This window comes from Rhea pennata, chromosome 9 (genome assembly GCF_028389875.1).
Source record: "Rhea pennata isolate bPtePen1 chromosome 9, bPtePen1.pri, whole genome shotgun sequence".
Lineage (NCBI taxonomy): Eukaryota > Metazoa > Chordata > Aves > Rheiformes > Rheidae > Rhea > Rhea pennata.
In genome coordinates this window covers 1,042,428-1,064,622 of record NC_084671.1, presented here as the reverse complement: position 1 = coordinate 1,064,622, position 22,195 = coordinate 1,042,428, and the positions used below count along the sequence as shown (strand labels likewise).

The window sequence follows — 22,195 nt, the reverse complement described above, 5'->3', positions numbered from 1 at the left end:
CTTACACGGGTAACTCGGGCAGGTAAGAGGATTGTTCTGGACAAAAAACGCGTAACCTTTCCCGGCCTCTGCCCTAAACCTTGGCACTAAGGAGAAATCGTAGCACAGGATGCACAACTGAATTGAAAGAGCCAGCAGACAAGTGGGAAACTTCAATCACAAGTATGTAAATTCAGCCATAATTATACATTCTTGATTCATTTTCTTTCTATCTGTAATTCCAGATAATAGAAATTAAGAGCAGCTTTTCTGAACCAACGAACGTAGATCTTTACGAGGACACGGAAAATTGGGGGTTTGCAGCTCACCTCCTGCCTTGTAAGGATGAGCAAACTCATTGCAGCTTCCTTCACTCCACTTGCACCACGTCCTTATCACTCACATCCTTTAATGAGGTTAATTTATCAGGCAAACTCAGAAAACCTGAGAGCAAACTGAGCTTAGCTTGAAGTTTTAGCTTCTTCACTGGACCTGGCAAATACCTCCAGAAGTTTGTCAGCTGATGCAACCTGCACCAATATGCATGGATCAGGTCACAAAATGTATTTTCTCTTCTTACAAACCTTCTGGCTGCCAGATCAGGGTATCTTTGTACCTAACGCATTGCACATTCAGGTAAATGATAAGTTGTAGTTCAAACAGAAATTATGGGGTTGACGCAGAAATTATTGGCTAAGGGCTGCTATTCCATGCTCTTCAGGAAGTTACCATAATATATTTCTATTTTAAGATCTAACTTTGTAATCAAGTCTGAAACTAACCTAGATAAAACAGACTAGAACTGTGTTACCTCTACTGTATATTTAACACGATATGCATTGTGGAAAAAAAAAAATGAAGACCAGTATATAGCTTGTTTTCCTCTGAAATAAATTATGCCCCTTCAGTTATGCAAATATGTGAATAAAATTAAAAATGCATGCAAAAGTAAGTGGTGGAACGTTTAACCTGGTATAGCAAAATATAATTAAGAAAGAGAACTTTTATTAGGGCAATTTCACTTTATTTTTCCATACAGCAAGGTCAACTATAGCAGTAATAATAAAATAAGCATAAAAACAAATTGCAGCCCAGGACAGAGTACATAATTTGGAGCAACTACAAGCAAAAAGTAAGTCTGTGATTACATAATAGTAAAACCAAGCACATCTGTCCTTTCAGCAGATGAAAGTTGCAGGGTTGCAAGTAAGTGCAACTTCATTAATTTTTCAGTGTGAGTACTGGAGATACCAGATAAAATAATGGCCAAATCTTTTTTTCTTTCCAGCTTTGGCATATATAATGACAAGGTTTCTTGAATGCTTTTCATTAAAACAGTAAAATTCCATAGGGTTTTTGTTTTCACCTGCTAAAAGAACAGGACCACTACAGCAATAAAAAATAATCACATAACAACTACAGCTACGGTGTGCTGTTTGGTTTGCCTGTTCATGATTTAACTCTTTTGTGAAAGTCAGTATTTGTTTTGAAGAATCTTTTTTTGTGAACAATAAACCATTGAAATTGTCAGAAACTGGTTTGAGTAGTATATATCTTTAATATAGTTTTTTTGATACTTTAAACATGCAGTAGTTTTTGAATAATGTACGGAATATTTGATCCATGATTTCACCTTGATGGTTTGAAGTACCTGCTTTTTTTTGTCTTTTTTTTTTCTTTTTTTTTTTTATTAATGATTTTCAGGCAGATTTGAACCAGTGGAGCTTTTGTCAGTCATGAGATCTTGGAAGGATGGCATATCTTTCCAGCTGAAAAAATCCTGGCAAACTACAAGCTGTCCACATAAAGCAAAGCAACTTTTTTGAAGGGGTATGGAGTGCTAACTCTGTGCCACTTTTGCAAGCAATTTTGTTCAGCCTGTCATTTTATTAGCCTTAACAAAACTCCTTGTAATTATAGACATTTTTATTCAAAATAAGATCTTACTATTATACAGGTTTCTCTCTTTTTTTGACTATATACAGAAGTGCAAAAAGTCAACCTTCTCTCTATACGTTCCCACATGCTAAACTGCAGCATAATCAACCCTCAAGAGTTTGCACACACACACTATAATTCTTGTTACGTAAACTTTGAGTATTTGGATTATCAACAAAAAGTCCCTTGATCTATTGATTATGCAGCTTATTTATAACAAGGCCTGATATTCAGGGATTTCAAAAAATATTTAAACAATATTTTAACATTTGAAATGGATACAGTAGAAAATAAATTTTATTCTAATATCTAGGAACTAGATTTTCTCATAATAACTAATTACAAACAAAATAAATCATCAAAATATTACTCAATTGTCTGCCAGGATTGTTGCGATAGCAACAACTTAACTTCTTACTTAGCAATGATTATATAATTATAAGATATCCATATAAAAGATCTTTGTTCTTTTAATGAAAACTAGACAAGAACTAACAATGACTGACATTCTTACATTGTAATATTAAATCAGTAAAATATAAATCATTTAGTTAACAATAATACGAATACTCATATGACACTACATGTAAATTCAAAACTGAGTATGTTATGAAGAAAACTACTTTTTTTTTTGTATTTTGAAAAAGTCATCAATAAACTCTAATAAAACAAAATTCTATAAACTGAAATGGTATTCAACTGGTAATAGAAAATGAAAACAATCTAATAAATGTAAGAAATAAAAACTACACTTTTAACAAGAAAAAAATAAGTAATATTCTATAATGTTAAGTAACTACAATAACATGTGAAGTCACCTATACTTTCTTAACACGATTGAAATTACATTGGTATGGGTTTTAACCCGTAATGTAATAATCTAAGGCTTTAATAGATGTACAGTACAATCAGTAAAATCAACACCTCATTCTTATACTATAAAGCATCTCTCTCAAGCATAAAAACTTGCAGTAAACTTGGAAGTATGGAGAGTTCTACAACTGAACTCGCGCTTCTTCCACTCCACGCTATACTACCAGTGACCTGGCCCCCACTTCAGCACTTTGCTGAACAGAGCAAAAAATATCCTTTACTAGCTGCAACATCCAAACCACAAAAAGGAATTCCTTTGGATGAATCCATTCTTAAAACTTGAATGCACATCTATTTTTTTTTTATTTTTATTTTGTAAAGGCTTTCTAAGGCTATAAGCAGTTAATCTGAACAAAAAAAATCACATATAAAACTCACCCAAGTATTTAACCCACCCACTTTCTATGCTAATTAACATCTCCATTTTTTTCATATTTTGGTTTGTCATGCATCTGATGTCAGTGCTTCTTTCATCTTTGTTTAGAGTCACTATGTAAAGTGTGACTTTGATGAAGTAAAAGTGAAACCCATCTCTGCAAAACATTTATAGTCCTTTTGACTTTTGACAGAGGCTATAAATAGAAGCAAAATAAGTTCCTCAAACATTTGTTACTGTGTCTCAGAAATGGCTTCTCCCTTTCATATATCATGTTACACAGTAAAATATGCATAAATATTACATTACAATGCCTTAAAATAGTTTATATATATGTCCAGTATGTGTTAATTTGTATGGATAGAGTATCTTTCTTGTGCTGTCTACTGTTACTGTAAGGAATAATTGGCCATTTCTGAGACAGCTTTGGTTTTGAAACAGAATGGTGCCCTTTGACTGATTAGTACTAATAACGTAAGTGAAAATGTGGCTCTGAAAATAACACTGCAGAAATAATACTCTAATTTGATGTACAGTCTATGGCACTTCATGAGAATCCTTAACAACATGGTACTTAAAGCCATTGATGTGCTTTAAAATATACACAGTTGTGGTTTTGCTTGGCACATTCATCTCTGTCAGATACCTCTCTTACCACTTCTTACAATCTATTACATTAAAAATATTACTCTTAAACAAAAATTACTGTGCATGCACGCTCTCATCTATAATGGCAATTTTAAATACAAGGTGCACCTTTGTTATTTGTAAACCTTGAAAGAAATAAACTTACTTTAAAAAATTATACCTTGGTCTACAGACGTACCAATACATAATAGATTTATGGTTACATCATAGTCTGTCTTTTCAAGGTGACATATGTGATTATGTAGGAAATAGACTACATATGCATATTCAAATACATATGCATACCTTCTGCGCTAGAAAAGATAGACAATGTTGTAGTTTTTAGACAATAAGATCACCTCAGCACAAATATCAATTAAATGTACAAAGTATATAGGCAACAGTGTGCAGTGGATTTCCAGGTTGTTGTTTCATCTTGTTAACATGCAATGTGTGGATGTCTTACTGCTGAGGGAGTATCCGAGTGTTGCTTGACGGTATATACATCATGGCTAATGAGCTTGTCCTTTTCTCAACCCAAACACACTGTCCTTTTCTCTTTAGTTATGATCTAGAAAGGGAAAAACAGAAATCATTTTCAGTATTTTATTTACAGATTTCATTTAGCACCACATGGGCTCAACTTCGCAGTTACAACACAAGGAAAATCTGTCATTGAATATTGGGCAATTTTGCATCCAAAAACCTGCAGGATTTTCCTTCAAATAATGTCCTCATAGCAGAGGTTCACTTTACAGACAAATTAAACAGTGATAAAAGCATAGAAAACATGGCCTCCCAGTATTCCTGAGCCTGCTACCGTGGTATCACAATTTGGGGGAACAGTTTCCCCACTTTCAAAGCCTAGAACCTGTAAGGATCAGATTCCCATAAATATTGCTGTGTGAGTGCTGCTGGAAAAGCCATGGGCTTTTTTCTCTTCCCAGGTCCTGCTGCCACTGCCCACGTAAAATCCGGGAACCCAAACAAGAGAGAGAGAGAACCCAAATGAGACCCCAGTATCTGAGAGGCACCTAACATCTTTATGGATCTAGATCCTCTATCTTCAAGATATTTTTTCATACTTAACTACTCCGTAGTACAGCTATTTCTCTGTCTCTACTGTCTATCATACAAGAGAGACCTCTCGAGAGTGGCTCCTCCTCCACCTCAAGAGAGTGCCTAAAACAGGAACGCTCCTACCCCCAGTTGACTGTAGAGGCAAGTCTGATAAGTTCAGACTACAGGTCAGAAGCATTCCACCTGAGTCGCTTAAACTACTCAAAATATTTTTGCTGGGCTGAAAGGAATAACTATTACTCTAAACCTATTATGGCAAATCAGTTAAATCTTATCTGAAATAACAATTCCATTCTGGCCAAATCGTCCCATAACAACACAGCAGAAACGGAGTCTGGGAGAGAACATTAATACAAACCACAAGCTATTCTAGTGGAGGTGATGGCGCAGCTGATGGCCTTGATTACAAGATGCAATTTAGTGACAGATGGGAAACTACAATTTACTCATAGAAAGATACAGGAGAAAAAAATCTTTCAAGCTCAGGCACACAAACCTAGATTTCAAGCTTTCTGGGGAAAAATCCTGCAGTATAAAAAGCTGACGTATACCACCTGAAACCACAGTACATATCAAAACGACACGAGTGTAAACTGGGCCTGTATTCTGTGCAACCTCGCTTTGCCATGTAACCTAGGCCACAAAAATACTGCACATACTGTATCATAGTTTGACAATCTGTGTTCAAGAGATATCAGGTCTGAGTTAGATGATGAAGCCTGTAATGTCACAGATGCTGGCTTTTCGGAGATTTAAAATCAGTTCTTTCTGAAGACAGCTTAACATAACCACCTACCTCCTAGACCTGGCCCTTGGCTCATGTCAGTGGTCAGTGGAGCCATCATCCTCTATATGAAATGCTAATTTTAGGGCCTTTAATTTCACTATTCAAAAGTGCAGCTATACATATAATGTGTTCCTTCTATATGTACAAAGTATGACCTATATCTGGTCTAACACAGTAGCTAATAGGGTGGTAACTGTTAATTATGGGATCTCCATTCAGTGAAGAATTATGTAAAAATCCTAACTAATGTCAAGCCTAATAGCTCTGAATTGCAGACTGCTAGATCCTAGAGAGAAATTCATAACACAATCACTTCTCCACTTTTGTAAAAACAAATTTTGGACAACATTTCTGTAGGACAAAGCTTCAGTCCAGAAATCTCAGTGGCAGGTTAATGTCAAGAATATGCAAGTCAATGGGATTTCAATCTTTCCCCCATATTTTCTAAGTTTTCTTTAAAAGAAAATAAGAACACTGCATCTCTGAAAAAGACAAATTATGCACATATACAGAGCACGAAAACTGCAAGCAACAACACATTGGAAACTTACTGTTTGATGACAAAATGTCTACATCTGTGTAACATACTTGTGGCTAGTCAGATGTTCGGCAGATATTATGGGTATCTACAGGTAAAAAATTTAAACAATGAATAACGTGTGCAATGAGCCAACCCAGAGATAGAGCATTTTGCTACAGAACATAACAGTTCAGAAAAGTGAAGATCAGCTGTGAGTTGGTGGATTTTATATTGTAACTATAAGTTAAAGTCAACTTAAGCGCTACATTGCAACTTAAAACTGGAAAACATTGTGGTAAGTACTATTTGACAATATAAATAAGTATTATTGGTTGTTTAGAAATTAAGAGAAGTTAAAATCTACAAAAGTTCATGCAGTGCAGTAATTGAAAACAGCCCTTTTTGTTGGCCTACACAAAGTTCTGTGATATCAGTGTGTCATTTAAAATGATAAATTCTATAATGACATTAGTTCAGCCAGATTTTGAGAAGTGTTCCCTGTTTTCATTGTCTTGGTTTTTGAATGCCAACCTAAAGATGCCCTGAGCTTGATTTTCACAGCTGGTGAAAATCCAGCAGTCGAGAAGAGCTGTGTGCTCTTTCCAGCCATGAGGCATCATGGTCGATCAGCTGAGCTAAGACTCCCCAAATCAGTGAAACAATTCTCAAAATGTTAGTATGTTTAAACAGAATTCACTACACGGCTCTCCAAAGCTACATTAAAAAAAATAAAATCACAGTATATTACAAGCATTACAAATAACCAAGCACATATTCTACATCTCATTTTCAGATCCTGGTCTTGCAATGCTCCAATGCGTGGTACACAGACTAAAGTCAATGGGAGTGAGTCTAAACAGACCTTGCAGGCCAGGCCCTTAACACAGGAAAACAACAGTACATACAAATATTAGAAGAACTGCAAGTAATCTTGCATTACAAACAGGACCAAGAAGTCCAGCTGAGGAAGCAAATAGACGAGTACAGGAAAACATGCTTGGGCCAATGACATAAAATTGATTTGTATGATTACAAACAGCTGTTGAACTTGAAAAGATTCTTTTTCCTAATGGATATTAAGGAATCTGATCTGTTAACCCACATGAGAAAAGGGAAGGCAGAGGTATATTTTTAATTAAACACCTTATAGGTCTAGGTGTTTTTTCCACCCCTTGTGCCCTCTCCTCCCTAGCAACTTCACACAATTCTACAACATTGCCAACTATGTACAGAAATGTGCTTCAAGCATAATGAAGCTTCTCATACCATTTTTTTCTACTGCTGCAGGAGAGGCTGTTGCACCCAACTGTGTAGAAGCATCAGGGATAGTGCTGTCGAAACATACCAAGGACCTTCAACACCAGTCAATGAAGATGAAGGGCCAGATCTTAAGACTTTCGGCATGCATGCACATTGCATTGTGTGGCATTAAATAATTTCAGCATTGCTCACATAGTATATACATATATTTGTTATATATGTATATATTAAGGTTTGGCTGCAGTACTTTACTGTGTTATGAAGTTCCAGGGAGGATATGCATGAAATGGTCAGATTCTACACCAGAAAGTTTCCCTGGAATCTATTTGGGAAAGTGCACTGTAATTTAGACAGAGGAGATTTTAAAAAATAAAGTTTTTTTTCTGTTGTTTGGCTTGTTCTTGTGACTCTCTGGACTTACAGAGGATGTAAAGACTTTAATGAACTGCCCTGTGCAATAAATTACAATATTAAGATACTTAGGCATGCGGGTGGCTGGTTGCTTTGTAACACAGAGGTATCAATCCTATCAACTAGTTTTCCAAGATACGAAGCAAGTCTTATGCTGGTTTAAATATGTGAGAGAAACTTACTCAGTTAAACATTTCTCATGAGCACAAAGTGCTACTTTCTAAGCAGACTAATCTGAATATTGTCTGGAATTTTAAAATATCCAGTTCTGAGACCTGGGATGTACATACCTACATATCACTGCAGTGGTATAATTTTTATAATATTATTTTTTGAGAGATTGGTTTGGTAATGTTACCAAAGAACATACAGCTAGTTTTAGTACAAAATGGCAGCGCTCAGCAGGCAAAGGTGGGAAGGCTCCAGGTCAGACACTCTGGGCTTAATGCTGGGAGAGCGCCCAGCACTTGCTAGCCCGGGTGGAAAGGCTGCACCGGCACACGGCAGAGGCTGGGGCCGCCCGCCTCCGCAGGAGCCGGCTCCTCTCTTCCGCACGCAGCACCCACCTCACGGGCACAGCTAGACCTAGCTCCCGAGGTGCCAGCCCAACAGGACACAGGCGCAGCTATTACTGTTCAGCGCCCCGCTGCAGCTGCAAACCTGACTGAACTTGTACAGTGTGATTTAAAACGGTCCGTGGAGTCAGCCCTAACGACCCCAGCTGGAGCCGAGTACGCCGGAGGTGGGCCTGCCTGCAGCGCTGACGCTGACCCCAGAATTAACTGCAAATACAGAATCAAACCTGCAAAATACTAAAGAAAATGTTTCCTTCCGTTTTCTAAAAGGCACACGTGTCATTTCCACTGAGTTGAGAGCAACACTTGCACCTTAGATCAGAATTTGATGGTTTGATGACATAAGGCAATTCTGACTTACTAGTAAATCTTGAAAAAAAAATTATTTTCATAAGAGAAATCAGATGGTCTTTTGAAAGTTTTTATTGTTACATTTTCAGTTAGATGTACTACAAAAACTGGCATTTTTGAGAATCTAGTTAAATAAAAGCAACAGGCCAGTTCTACTCTCAGGTGAAGCTTCAGCTAATATGTGTGGGAATTGCCTGTGCTTGATCTGGCCCCTATCGCTTACCTTTAGAATACAGCTTGTGGCTTTTCTGGGAAGATTTTTACTTACTTATTTAGTAAAGCATTACTTTTTTTTTTTTTTTTTTTCCCTAAAACATATCCAAACATGGCAACAATCAGGATAGCTATTTAGAAATAAAACCATATTTTAATGCACATTTTATTAACTGAAATTTGTGTATTGTAAAAGTAATCAGAATTACTTCCTAGCAGAATCACAAGCTGAAACAAAGGCTTAATGTATGTTTCTGTGTGGCCCATGCTCAAACATTTTTGTTTTGCTTTTGGAAGAGCTGAAGAGAGTCAGAACATGCTCAGATTGTTAAAATTCTGATCCTGCAATCCCTCTGCACAAATTTTTTACTGGTTTTGATCGGTGTTCTGCATTAAAAGGAACCGTGGGCTTCATGTAAATAGAAATGACTAATGGGTTCCGTGTATTATCCCTTTCTCTTTACATCTGTGAGAGCAGAAATAAGCAGCACGGCCCATAAATGTTAAGCCTGAGTCAGAAACTCTATTATCAATTATTTTTAGCATCAGAAACGGAACTGCAGCACCTTTTGAGCATGGATAAAGGCTTATCAAGCTATGCTGCAGATCTGAGAGAGAATGTGTAGGCCAACAAGAGGTAAAATCAAAACCCCCATGCTCATTAAAAGCACCAATTTCAAGTTGTCTGTAAGGAACAAAGCTGTAAATTAGCAAACCTGGTTGGCTGTGGCTGTTGCAGCGAAGGGAACACTTGTGGCAGATGTTGTTGCTGCAGACACAGTGGCTGGCGTAGCACCGTGCACCATGGGAACTTTCGGAAGGAAAATCATATAAGCAAACATACAGAAGAGTGTAGCAGTATGGGAACCAGAGCGACATGTGGTAGGATAATTGAGCATGGTATTTATCACAGCAAAAAGCCCGAGACATCATTGCCAGCGCGTGACATGCAATCACAGTGCAAAGCAGGACAACATTCCAGGGAGAAAGAGGGAAGGAAAATGAAAGAGAAAAAAAGGGGAAAATGCTTGTTACCATCAAATCAAGAAAACTGACACAAACAAGCTTAATCATTTCAATACAAAAATCAGTAGAAGAATTTTAAATGCCCTTATAATTACAATTTTTCTATAAAAATTCAACTCAAATATTTACTGCACACAAAAATTAATCTTGTTGAAGGACAGTATATTTCTATGTTGCTATAGTAAGATACAGTCTTTTATTTAACACAAGATAGTTCTAAACACTGGAACTCATAGTCCAATCAAAATCCACCAAGGAACACTGTGCAATTCAAACAGCTATATACAAAATTAATGACGTTTATGTATCCGTGTCAATTAAATAAAACAACTGCATTTAATTGACAGGTGTTAGTGCAGGAGACTAAGGGAGATGGATTGGCACAAGAGTTATAAGTTAAAATCTAGCAGTGGATTTTGAGGGTCCGTGAGCTGCACCAAAGGTTTAAGATAATCAAGAAACAAAGCTGGCACCTACCAACACTTGTAGCGGGTGTCATGCACAATATTGAGCCTGCCCATCATGCATTGCAACAGGAAGGTGGATTTGGAAAGGGAAAAGAATTAAAACAACCCATCACACGTGTAATTAGAAAATTTCATTTGAACAAAGAAGAAAAATTGTTATTATGGGAACAGTGGCATGTAACTGTCAGCACAATCAAATCATACAATAGCACAGTGATCCATTAGAACTAGACTTCAGTGAAGGGAAAAAAGGTGATTGAACTGTGTGCTGGTATATTCTGTTTGCCTTTATTTCAGTCTAACTCGATTATATATTAATATAACTAGGAAAATTTTCTTTAATTTAGTTTTATAATTCTTTTTGCCTTAAATCATTTGTCTTTTGACACAAGCTTTCTAATGGTCTTTAACCTCGTTCCCTCAGCTGAAAAGAAATACCTAAAAGTTGCAGCTGCCTAAGGTAACTGAGGGCTACACTTGATACTACGCTGGGATACACAGAAGAACTGGAGTGAAGGACTAGCATTGCTTTGGCCCTCCGAAACCGCCTGGGAAGTGCAGTGCAAGGCTGTGTTGTGTCAACGGAAGAAGGAAGATGAAAGGGGCTAAGTGAAGCTTTCCTAAGGGGTGAATTTGGCATACAGTGTTTTCTCCAGTATTTGCAGCCCCCCTGTGAGCTGCCAGTGAAGTGACTAATTTACTTTGGCTAGGCTCATGTCTGTTTGCCTAGTATGCACGTCAAAGGAATTATTAAACAGGTAAGTCTCTCTTGCAGCACACAGCAATACCTAAGAATACTTGCTTCGCATTTGTTTTTCCTGCTGTGGGGTATATTTAAATCTTCTGGTGTCTGGGCCACCAGACTATAGCAGACTGGCACGAATTCTTTGCTAACAGCCCAGCAATAGTGATGGTCGCACAACCCACAGTTGTCTTTATGCTACATGAAAATAATTACAGTGACTGCATCTTGTGGATTCTTCATTGCAACTACATAGCCAAGAGGAGCATGGTGTTCTTAGGAACATTAAGGTGTCAATTTTTAAATGCACTAAGTTGGTAATTCTGTTTACTCTACATAGCAAAATGCCTTCCTTCACACTGAATTCAGAATTTTCAGTTTTTGATTTCAATATTATAGATAAATGATTCAAACGGTTATGTTTCAGAATATCAATTTTTAATAACAGATTTGCTTTTTTTATTTAACAAACATTGATTTTTTAATACTGTAATTATTCTGGCAGCAAAAATTAAAATAAATACTGAAACCTAGGAACAGAGATCACAATGCAAAGAGAAACATATTCTAGAAGAGTGCAAGTGGGAGCTACTGCAATACTGTTTCCTTGACATTATGTGACAGTAACAAGGGGGACAGGAAATTGCTTTAGCTGGTGCCAAAGAGTGTAGTGGCTTGCACAATCTCAAGAGCATTTAACTAAGCAGCAAAAATGTCAATATTATTGCTGCAGGACACAAGGTTACTCTCTGTCATCACTGTATCTTTAAGGCCATGAAGAAAATGGCATAATTATGTTTCCTAATTACTCTTCTATTTCTATGTCATGGAAAAGAGTGAAAATATTCATGAAGAAAGGTTAAAAGAAGGACAGCTTTCCTGAATTCTCCATATGTGAATCATTGCAACAGTGAACGGAACTGCTTATAAGATAAAGAAATGGAGAAAAATCTTACTTAAAGTGCAAAGAATAAGACTATTTTCTCAGTCATACTTATAACTCCTCTATGCTGTCAATGAAGTTGCACAGAAGAATATTTCAATTCTGTGTCTCTAAAGAAACACCCTATTTATAAGGTTGTGCATACTTAATTACATCTAGAATATTACATCACTCCATGCATTATTAAGTCTACATGCTAAAAACAAGTTAGATTTTCATAAGGACTCTTTGAAATGTCAATGTAAAGCTTTTCAGCTCAAAATTTTAGTCTGAATTGTCATCATTAACCTTATAACCAGTGCACACAGTTTTGAAAGGGAATTGCAGCAAATGAACATAAGGCAGCAATGAAAATACTAGCTAGGGTGCAATAACTTGCAAATACAAAGACATAATGCTGTATGACCCTCTTACCAATAATAAAAATCATTTTTGCTATGACCTTAATATTCATCTTGACTTCAGAAGCTTTGACTGACTAATGAGAATGTATGAATAGCCAATGTGCAGTTTCAAACGTTCCCTAGATTTTCAGCACATGGCAGAATTTTAATTCAAGCATGTGCTCTGTTAAGTCGTCATAACCCCACAACCAGATTACTTCTGCAGTGCAGTAAAGCTATTTTGATAAGGATTCTACTTTTACTGGGATCTTCAGCAGTTTCTTCTCTTTTCCCTCTCACATTGTTTCTCTCAGTCTACTTGCATCAGTGCAGTCTACAAAATCCTACTTACAAATATCACTGCGGACAGCATCAGTACTGCCGTTTAGGTGAACAGTTAGGGACTGAGTCTGACCTTTCCCTCCCTAGCACTCTGAAGGAGAACTTTATGCCGACCCAGAAGCCCCACGGAGGGAAGCGTTTGACCAGGTACCTCTTCAGGCAAGCGCTGCGCGGTTGCTGAGTCACGACAATGACAAAGCAAGTTCTCCGGCGCTGGCGCAGCGGCAAGCACACAGCTCCGCGGCGTACTGGCTTACCGGCAAGGCTGCCACAAGCCTCCATTACTGCCTGCTTGGGGCAGCTCCCCTGCTGCAGTTCTCCCCCTTGCAGCTGCACCAGTGCAACAGCTTCTGGGAGCATCCTGCAAACCAGATCACTTTCTTCCAGAGGACTGCTCTCCCCAAGGGCTGCTCAGTCACCTGGCGTACGCACACAGGCCAGGAGCGGCCGTGTCAGCGCAGCTGAGGACAGTGATCTGAAGCACAGGGTGGGAACGGGCACTGGGGCAGGAATTTCATCTCATTGCACACAGGCAATCTCTGTGTGCACACACAACCGTGCCCTTGGCCAGTTGCTGCAGGACAAAGAGCAGGTACAGAAGCAGTACCTTCGCAGGTTCACAGCCCCACGGCGAAACGGTCCCCCGCACGTCTGCCTAAGCAGCAAAGGTTACCAGCTAGGACTGAAGTACTATGCTCTGAACAAATATTAAGTTGTGCAGAGCCTCCTCATTAGACAGACTAACTTGACTTACTTTAGTGTTCTAGCCAATCTGAAACTGTATCTTTTTCATCAAAAGTATCTGCAGCTAAAATACTTAGTCCTCCTTTAGCGAAGGATTCACATAATTTTTAAACTAAACTTCCTTTCGTAGACAAGGCTCAAGAGCCCTGCAGGGTTCAGAGTCACCCACTGGGAATCTCCTATCAGCTTTGGTGTTCAGATTTTTCCCTAAACACAAATCTGAGTGAAGGACATCCACAGTATTGTTGCAGCTGCCAGCTCTTCCGCACACCTGCAGCTGGCCTGTCCCTTGCAGGTCCCCAAGCGCTCCTTACCACAGAGGACAACCCTTTACGGCACCTACAGAACAGGTTCCCTCAACAGAGGCAACCCTTTCCCTGTCATGGATGCTCCCATTATTTGCTTTCAGACACCCCTGCATACAGGCTGCCAAAGTCAAGCCTATAGTTTGAAAGAAGTATCCGGGTTTTGGAATATAAATGAAAACTCTCTAGGGTGAAACATCAAGTGTGAAATGTCCTACAGACAAGAGGGTCTAGCGAAGCCCTCCACCGTGGTACACGCCTGTAACACATACATCTGGGAGCATCCTTGCCCTCTAGACCTGCTGTATTTTGATACACTGCAGATGAAGCAACAGGGAATATATATTAATAATGACACTTTGGGTGCCTGAACTTGAAAAATGTTACTTTAATCCAGAGCCAGTGAACTAACTTGTGTCCGTTCCAAGGCAGTGGAACTGAGGTCACCCATGAACTTTGTGCTCCCTTGTTACCTCTTGGGGCCTGACAGAGAAAGTCTATTTCCAAAGCTGTGCCGATGAGATGATAACGCACAAGCAGGACTGCTGCTAGCTAACTTCAACTCAGTCCTAACATACCTAGAAAAAACTAAAAAAGACAAGGTGGAAAAAAATTCATACTTCTGGAGAGGTATTAGACTACTGGAAAGCAAAAACTGATGCTGTTTGAAAAATGTAAAACTAGAATTAGGAGGGTAGCCCAAACTAAGAAAATTGACTCTTCTTCAGCTGACCACTTCAGTGGTCAAGAAAATTCAAATGAAGCACAGAGTCACTATGCAAACGCCCCTAAGTTTCAGTACAGATCGGCCTCTGTAAGAACTGAGGTATGTTGTGTGCAATTACTGACAAGAAAGATCCTGGTGAACTATGTAAGGCAAACGGGGTCTGATGCATACAAAGACATAGTAGTATATTATATACATTATAGTATATAATATCTAATCAAAGTTTCTAAGCTCAAGGTGCTTTAATGTAGTGTAGTAATGTTGAGTACTTCTGGAAATCATCCAATCCCCACCGATTTAATAGAAGTAGGAAATTTGCAAAGTTTACTAAGTAAATACTTTATGCTTTGCAAAAACAAATCTGTGAAACTGTTTAGTATCTACAGGATGGACTGTGATCATATACACCTTTTTATATGTATTTTAACGTGTGGGTTAGAGACCTGACCTCACTTAATCAGAGACCTTCTATTGACTCCAACAAGCTTTGCAATAAGCTACGTTTACTAACACATTTTAGTGATTGCAATGAGTTTTTGGAACTTAGATATGTTATTATGATGTTCTACATCAAGCAATTATTCTTTCTGTGCTATTTAAATAATTTATGTTGGTTCTATGACAGACCGTGCCATTAAGAAAGAATGGTACTATACCAAATGCCTGGCAATATACTTGTCAAAAATGTTTAGGATAAAATATTTACATTTGCTGGAGTATAATTTTCTTTCCTTCTCCCATAGCGATTCTGCATTACAAAGTACCATCCTTGTGGACATGTTCGCATTTTTTGAGTACAGATGTACCAAATGTCTTTTTCTTACATACCTCCTGGAACTACAGCGGTATTTTAATGCAAGGTTCGTGTGTAAAAAACTAACTCTGATGTTTTATTATAGGCATAAATTCATGTAACATACTAGAAATGTGCATTTTTATGAAGTGCTGCTTGCAGAACTGAAATGTATACTCAAACTTTAAGTCTCTGTTGTACAAGAGTTCCAGGTACTTTGGAGGGACTTCAGCACATGTGAATAGTACAGGCATCAATTCTTCAGCAATTCCACTAGAATAATTTTGGCCATTCTTGAGTAATAACAAGCGCACCTCAAGTTTTGCTTAGTCCGAAATCAACACTGAGGCTTCCGTGTAAGAGGCCTGAACCTTGATTTTTTGTAGCTTCACAAGTAGTTTATCTGTGAGATTGCCTGTCTGTCCATTTTATGATTACTGCACCATAATTAAAACCAAAACCTTCAGGTCTGTGACTCGGAGCAACTGTTGCTAAGCATTTAAAGGCAAAGGGGTCTTACAGCAAACAGAAACAAATACAACAGCTGAGGAGATGTGTAATAAAGTAAAGTTAATCGGGAAAGAGGAACGAGAGAAAAGATTTGGTATTCTGATCTGGAGGGACAGAGCATGATGCTGATTGTTCACATCAGGTGGGAAAACACCTGCCCCGCTTCCAAGAGAGGTGCCCAAGCGCAGGCTGCGGGCGGGCGGGCGGCGCTGCGGCGACCCGACGCCTGCTGCAGCGCCGGGCCGCTTATCGCAGCCTCGGGCGGCACCTGACGACAGCCATGCCGGCCGCGCCGGTAACTTTAGACATCTACTGCTGAAAGCAAACGGTTATTTTCCTGGTGTGCGCTGTTCTAGAATGTCTCCGTCTCCCTCCCCATAAAAAGCCGCGCAACGAACACTTACCTGGTGGGAGAAAGGCCGTATGCTGCTGCAACTGCATGTTGGCAAGAGCTTGCTGGTATTGGAAAATACCAGTGTTAAAGACTGCGGTGGCACCATTGGTTTTTTCAAGCGCAGGCCTCTTTGGTAAGGGGGGAAGTACAGCTTGAGGAATTCCCTGAATGGTGGATGAGTATAAAAATAAAGTCCAGTAAAAAAAAAAAAAAAAAAAAGAAAAGTGGGGAGGGTGGGGCGGGTGTGGAGGAGGACGGGAGGGAGGGAGAAGAGAGAGAAAAAGGGGAAAAAGAAAAATCAGTAGAAGGCAAAAAAACCCAGGCAGCACCATGTCTATCCATGAGCAAGCAAGCGGCGTAGCAGACTGAGCTACCAAATAAAAGGCGGGGTGAAAGCTTCAAAAGGGAGCGCCAGGTGAGCCTACCGCTGCAGCCAGGCCGGCGCGCACGCGGGAGCCGTGCCTTACGGGACCGGCCGCGGCGGAGCGGGGAGGCCGCGCGGGGAGGCCGCGCGGGGAGGCCGCGCGAGGGAGGCCGTGCCGGGAGGCCGCGCGAGGGAGGCCGTGCCGGGAGGCCGCGCGGGGAGGCCGCGCGGGGAGGCCGCGCCGGGGAGGCCGCGCTGGGGAGGCCGCGCTGGGGAGGCCGCGCGGCGGGCCCCCGCCTCGGGAGCGACGTTAACCGAAGCGCGCGGAGCAGCGCGCGGGCCGAGCCGACGCCCCGCGCCGCGGGCTCCGCGCCGAGCCGCGCCGCGCCGCGCCGCAAGCCATGCCAGCCCCCGGGCAGGGCCGGGCCGCGCCGGCCCCCCGCCCCGCGCCCCGCGGCGCGACCTACGGCTACGAGCCAAGCTAAAAGGTGAAAGGTCATAGTACCAGGTCAAAGGTTGCCTCGAGGGGTCGCTTCAGTGATTTGACAGCCGACTGAGTCTTAATTAGCAGGCAGCGAGCACATGATGGCAATGGCCAGTGGGGTTCAAGCGCATTAACATAAACAGCAAGCAGAGGTGCGTCATGGGGGCAGCAGTGCATTGGGGGGGTGAGAAAAAACAAATAAAAACAAATCATCGGAATGCCATATACAACGGGTAACAGACTGAGCATGCACAGTAACGGCACTACCGAGGGTCGCCGGCGGCGCGGGCCCCCGCGGCGCCGGCCGCCCGCTGTCGGGGCGCGCGGCGGGCCGGGAGCGCGGGAGCCTGCCGCCTGCATTTTTGCTCAAGTATCCGTAAACCGACACAGAAAAAGGCCTCTCTCGCGGGTGTTTCGCCGGGCTACGGGCACCACGCAACAGTCTTTCGCATGAAGTAGCATTTTAACAGTCGCATTACGTGAAATGAAGGACAAATTACAGCAAATTATCAAAGTGGGCTCATCGGAATTGATCTCTGGGATCGCACGGAGAATTTACCTACAGGTCACAGCTTTTGGAAGCCTGCACCTACTGATTTTTAATACTTTCAAGTATGCTGCACTGTTCCTATTCCATGTAATTGCCATATTCAAGCATTCTCAGTTGTGCAATTATTCATTACACCATAATGATATTTAAGACAAACAAAACAATATATTGTTAAAACTTTCCTAAATATTATTTGAGTCTGCTCACTAGAAAGCCAGCTCCTAAGTAGTTCCAGATCTGACTGTCAAAATTGAGGAATATTTTAAGCATAAGTGAAGGTGGTGCAAAACAGCACTCAAGCAAAAGCTGAGAGAGGGAGATAAATTTAGTGCAGAATATTATTAATACATTAAGATCGATTTCAAACTCAAACATGGACTTACAGTAACTCATAAATATGGATTTGTATCTATCTATGCAAAATCTAGACAGATACAGATCTACGCACACACTAACATACAATAAACTATATATACGTATATGTACACATACACACATACGTGCATGTATATGTACGTATAGATACTGTATACATCAGCAGCCAAAATTAGCAAAATACTTTAACAGTCTGAAACTACTTGAGAGCAGGCCTGGCATGACATGCTGTGAGAGCCCCTTGCACTGGGCAGCGACCGGGATACCTGAACAAACATATCTTCAGCAAGTATAGCTAACAGAGGAATTATTTTCTCTCATCGACAAAGGTACGTTTTAAACGTGTTTTCTCAACTCACCATGGCAGCTGCAGTGGCTGCTGCCTGGGCAGCTGCAGCTTGGTTAACCTGGTACTGGGCAGCCTTGATCTTGGCTTGCAGATGTGCGGGAGGGTGGAAGTATTTGCATTTTTCCCGTGAGCATCTCCCTTTGATGTAATCCATGCAGACAGTAACTGTGTTGTCGTTGGTGTCGATCATCGCGCTGTCCGCGGGATGAGCAAACCGGCAGTCATTCTCTCCCCTGTTACAATTGCCACGCTGATACTCTCGACATACCTGCGACAGCATTAAAAGAAAGCCGCTCAGCTCGGGTCACAGGTGTCGCGGGCACGGCGCGGTTGTCGGCGTGCGAGAAAAGCTGCAGAACGGAGCCTGCGTTTTCAGAAAATCTTTCAGAATAAAACACAAGAACCAGCTTTCAGCTACATGAAGAACATACACCTGCAATGATACAGCAGACTTTGGGCACAAAGCCACCTCTGGTGTCAAAACACGTACAGGAGCACGAGTGCAACGAACCAAGCTCAAAGACATTTTTATTTTAGCTCCAGTGTAGCATCATTTTGCGATTTTGCTTGTTTTTGAAAAAGCATGTTTGTGACTCACTTCCGAAAGACTACCCTACGCGTGACAGCAGCCCAAAGCCGCCGCCGTTCGCCACCACCTCGCCGTGCTCGCAGCGTTAACAACAACGAGCCGCGGTGCCGTTAAGGCGACAGCCCGGAGCTGCTTCACGGCTGGCGGCGGCGACAGCCGCGGAGCCGAGGCGCGCGCCGGCCGCCGCAGGCACGCACGGCGCCCCACGCCTGCCGCGCTCTTGCCACGAGAGGGCAATGCGGACCCCGCAGCGGCAGCCGGCCGCCTCGCGGCCCGCGCCCGCCACGCTCGCAGCCTCGCCGCCCGCCCGCGTGTCACCCGCTCCAGCTCCGCAGCGCGGGCGGGACGGGGCCGCGGCGGGAAGGAGCGCGGGGCCCGGCCGAGCGCGCGGCGGCCCCGCTGCGGTGCTGCTGCTGTGTCACAGCGGCCCGCCGGAGCCGACGGCCCCCCGGCCCGGGCGAGCCGACGGCCCCCGGCCCGGGCGAGTCGAGGCCCCCGGCCCGGGCGAGCCGACGGCCCCCGGCCCGGACGAGCCGAGGCCCCCGACACGGGCGAGCCGAGGCCCCCCGGCCCGGGCGAGCCGACGGCCCCCCGGCACGGGCGAGCCGAGGCCCCCCGGCCCGGGCGAGCCGACGGCCCCCCGGCACGGGCGAGCCGACGGCCCCCGGCACGGACGAGCCGAGGCCCCCGGCCCAGGCGAGCCGACGGACCCCGGCCCGGGCGAGCCGACGGCCCCCGACACGGGCGAGCCGACGGCCCCCCGGCACGGGCGAGTCGAGGCCCCCCGGCACGGGCGAGCCGACGGCCCCCCGGCACGGGCGAGCCGAGGCCCCCCGGCACGGGCGAGCCGACGGCCCCCGACACGGGCGAGCCGACGGCCCCCTGCCCGGGCGAGCCGAGGCCCCCCGGCACGGGCGAGCCGAGTCCCCCCGGCACGGGCGAGCCGACGGCCCCCGGCACGGGCGAGCCGACGGCCCCCGGCCCGGGCGAGCCGACGGCCCCCTGCCCGGGCGAGCCGAGGCCCCCCGGCACGGGCGAGCCGACAGCCCCCCGGCACGGGCGAGCCGACGGCCCCCGGCCCGGGCGAGCCGACGGCCCCCCGGCACTGGCGAGCCGAGGCCCCCGGCCCGGGCGAGCCGAGGCCCCCCGGCACGGGCGAGCCGAGGCCCCCCGGCCCGGGCGAGCCGACGGCCCCCCGGCACGGGCGAGCCGAGGCCCCCCGGCCCGGGCGAGCCGAGGCCCCCGACACGGGCGAGCCGAGTCCCCCCGGCACGGGCGAGCCGAGGCCCCCGGCACGGGCGAGCCGACGGCCCCCCGGCCCGGGCGAGCCGAGGCCCCCGACACGGGCGAGCCGAGTCCCCCCGGCACGGGCGAGCCGAGGCCCCCGGCACGGGCGAGCCGAGTCCCCCCGGCACGGGCGAGCCGAGGCCCCCGGCACGGGCGAGCCGACGGCCCCCCGGCACGGGCGAGCCGAGTCCCCCCGGCACGGGCGAGCCGAGGCCCCCCGGCCCGGGCGAGCCGACGGACCCCGGCCCGGGCGAGTCCCTCTGCCACAGCCCTGCCACGACGCAGCGACTCCGTGGGATTGCAGCGCCGGTGCAAATCCGTCCTGCATCCCCCGTCCCCGCCACACACACTGCAACGTCCTCATTACTGACGTGACAAGTGTTGACACCTTTTTCTTTAGCCTGGAAAATCCTGTATTTTTAAAACGATGTGTATTTTTTTTTTTATCGTCAGCTATTTGCAGATTGCGAACCAAAAAGAGTTTCTCAGTTTTCAAGAGGCTTTAGGAAACAGAAAGGGACAAAAGCAAGTAACTTTGTATAAAAATAAAGCCAGTCTAGCAGATGGAATTTCCTTTTAAAGGTGGGTGCCCATGAGCTTGGATCATCAGTATTTCCTCAAGACCTTTGGCTCTGGTCCCTGTAACAAACCAAATTTGGTTGTTATTTGGTGTCCATCCATGCGAGCGCTTTAGCTGCTTTTAACCCCTGCGCTGCTCGAGGCAGCGGCGGCGCGGCCGCGGGACGCCGCTGAGGGCCGACAGCAGCGCCTCCTGCGAGCCTGCTCTCAGGAAACACCCGGTTCGCCTCGGCCGCTCCAGCACGGCCCTATTTTTGGTACTTTTCCCGCGTGGCGAGAGAGGCCGCGGTGTGCACGCAGCGGGAGCGGGGGCAGCCCGGCCGGCGCCGGCCCCTGCGACCCCCTGCTCGGCTCGCAGCGCGGCGCCGGCGGGCCGGGGGCATCGGGCGGGCTCCTCGGCCGGCACGCCGGCGCTCGTGTGCCGGGCCCCTTCTCCGCCGGGCCGCTGCAGCCCGGCCCGCAGCGCCGGGCCCGCCGGGGGCGGCTGCCCGAGCCGCCAGGAGACGCAGGGCTGCTCCGCGCCGCGCGCGGGGACGCGGGGACGCGGGGACGCGGGGGCACGGGCCGCGCTCAGGCCGCCTCGCCCCTCCTGCGCTCGCGCACGCCCAGAGCCGGCACCTGCGGCTTCCCGTGCCCCCGCCTGCCTAGGAATACCTTCTGGGCCACGGAACGGTGTCTTCTCCCAAATAGCGGCCTCTTAGGCAGACAAAAATGGATGATTTCACTTGGTAAGTTCGCTGCCTTCGGTCATTACCCCGGGCTGAACCTCAGACCCACCCCACATGCAAGCCAGGGCTACTCGGTTAATACCCAGACCCCACGTACTTACACATTCATATAAATACAGACAGCAACAGAAAGAGAACGCATTCAGCTAGATAAGCTAGCATTACCGTGGTTAAAAGCCAAAGAAAAACGACCAGAAAACTGAAATAGTTAGGCAGATAAAGACAATCTTTGGCCTGTATTCAGCAAGCTTTCACACAGCTGTGATGCAGCAGCTGAGATAAGGCAATGAATGATTCTCTCACAGTCCTCTTTAACAGATATCTGAGTTACGGGCAACAGTAATCAGGCACAAACCATAATACTGCCAGTCATTTTAATCAGTGCGATCAGGAATGCCTTTCTGCCACCATGACACCATCCAAGAACGTCCAGCAGTTTCCAATTCATGTTTATTTACAAACAAGCACTGAAAACGATGTTATTTTTTGCCACAGGCACACAGTAATATATCATCCATCTGCTT

At 44.7% G+C, this 22,195-nt stretch overlaps 1 protein-coding gene across 13 annotated transcripts in view; it reads right to left on the bottom strand.

The window, feature by feature from the left end:
- Positions 1-981: 981 nt before the first annotated feature.
- MBNL1 (muscleblind like splicing regulator 1) overlaps positions 982-22,195 on the bottom strand; it is a 118,573-nt gene continuing 97,359 nt past the window's right edge. For 9 of the 13 annotated variants that reach the window (XM_062582902.1, XM_062582913.1, XM_062582912.1 and 6 more), the window contains 7 exons: positions 18,499-18,756; positions 17,236-17,289; positions 16,377-16,530; positions 10,494-10,529; positions 9,707-9,801; positions 6,212-6,286; positions 982-4,364 (listed from right to left, as the gene is read on the bottom strand). In XM_062582902.1, the coding sequence (XP_062438886.1) occupies positions 6,230-6,286; positions 9,707-9,801; positions 10,494-10,529; positions 16,377-16,530; positions 17,236-17,289; positions 18,499-18,756 (654 nt within the window). In that variant the 3' untranslated portion in view covers positions 982-4,364; positions 6,212-6,229. The remainder of the gene's footprint in view (positions 4,365-6,211; positions 6,287-9,706; positions 9,802-10,493; positions 10,530-16,376; positions 16,531-17,235; positions 17,290-18,498; positions 18,757-22,195) is intronic. The other 4 variants (XM_062582904.1, XM_062582905.1, XM_062582908.1 and 1 more) reach the window with 4 other exon arrangements.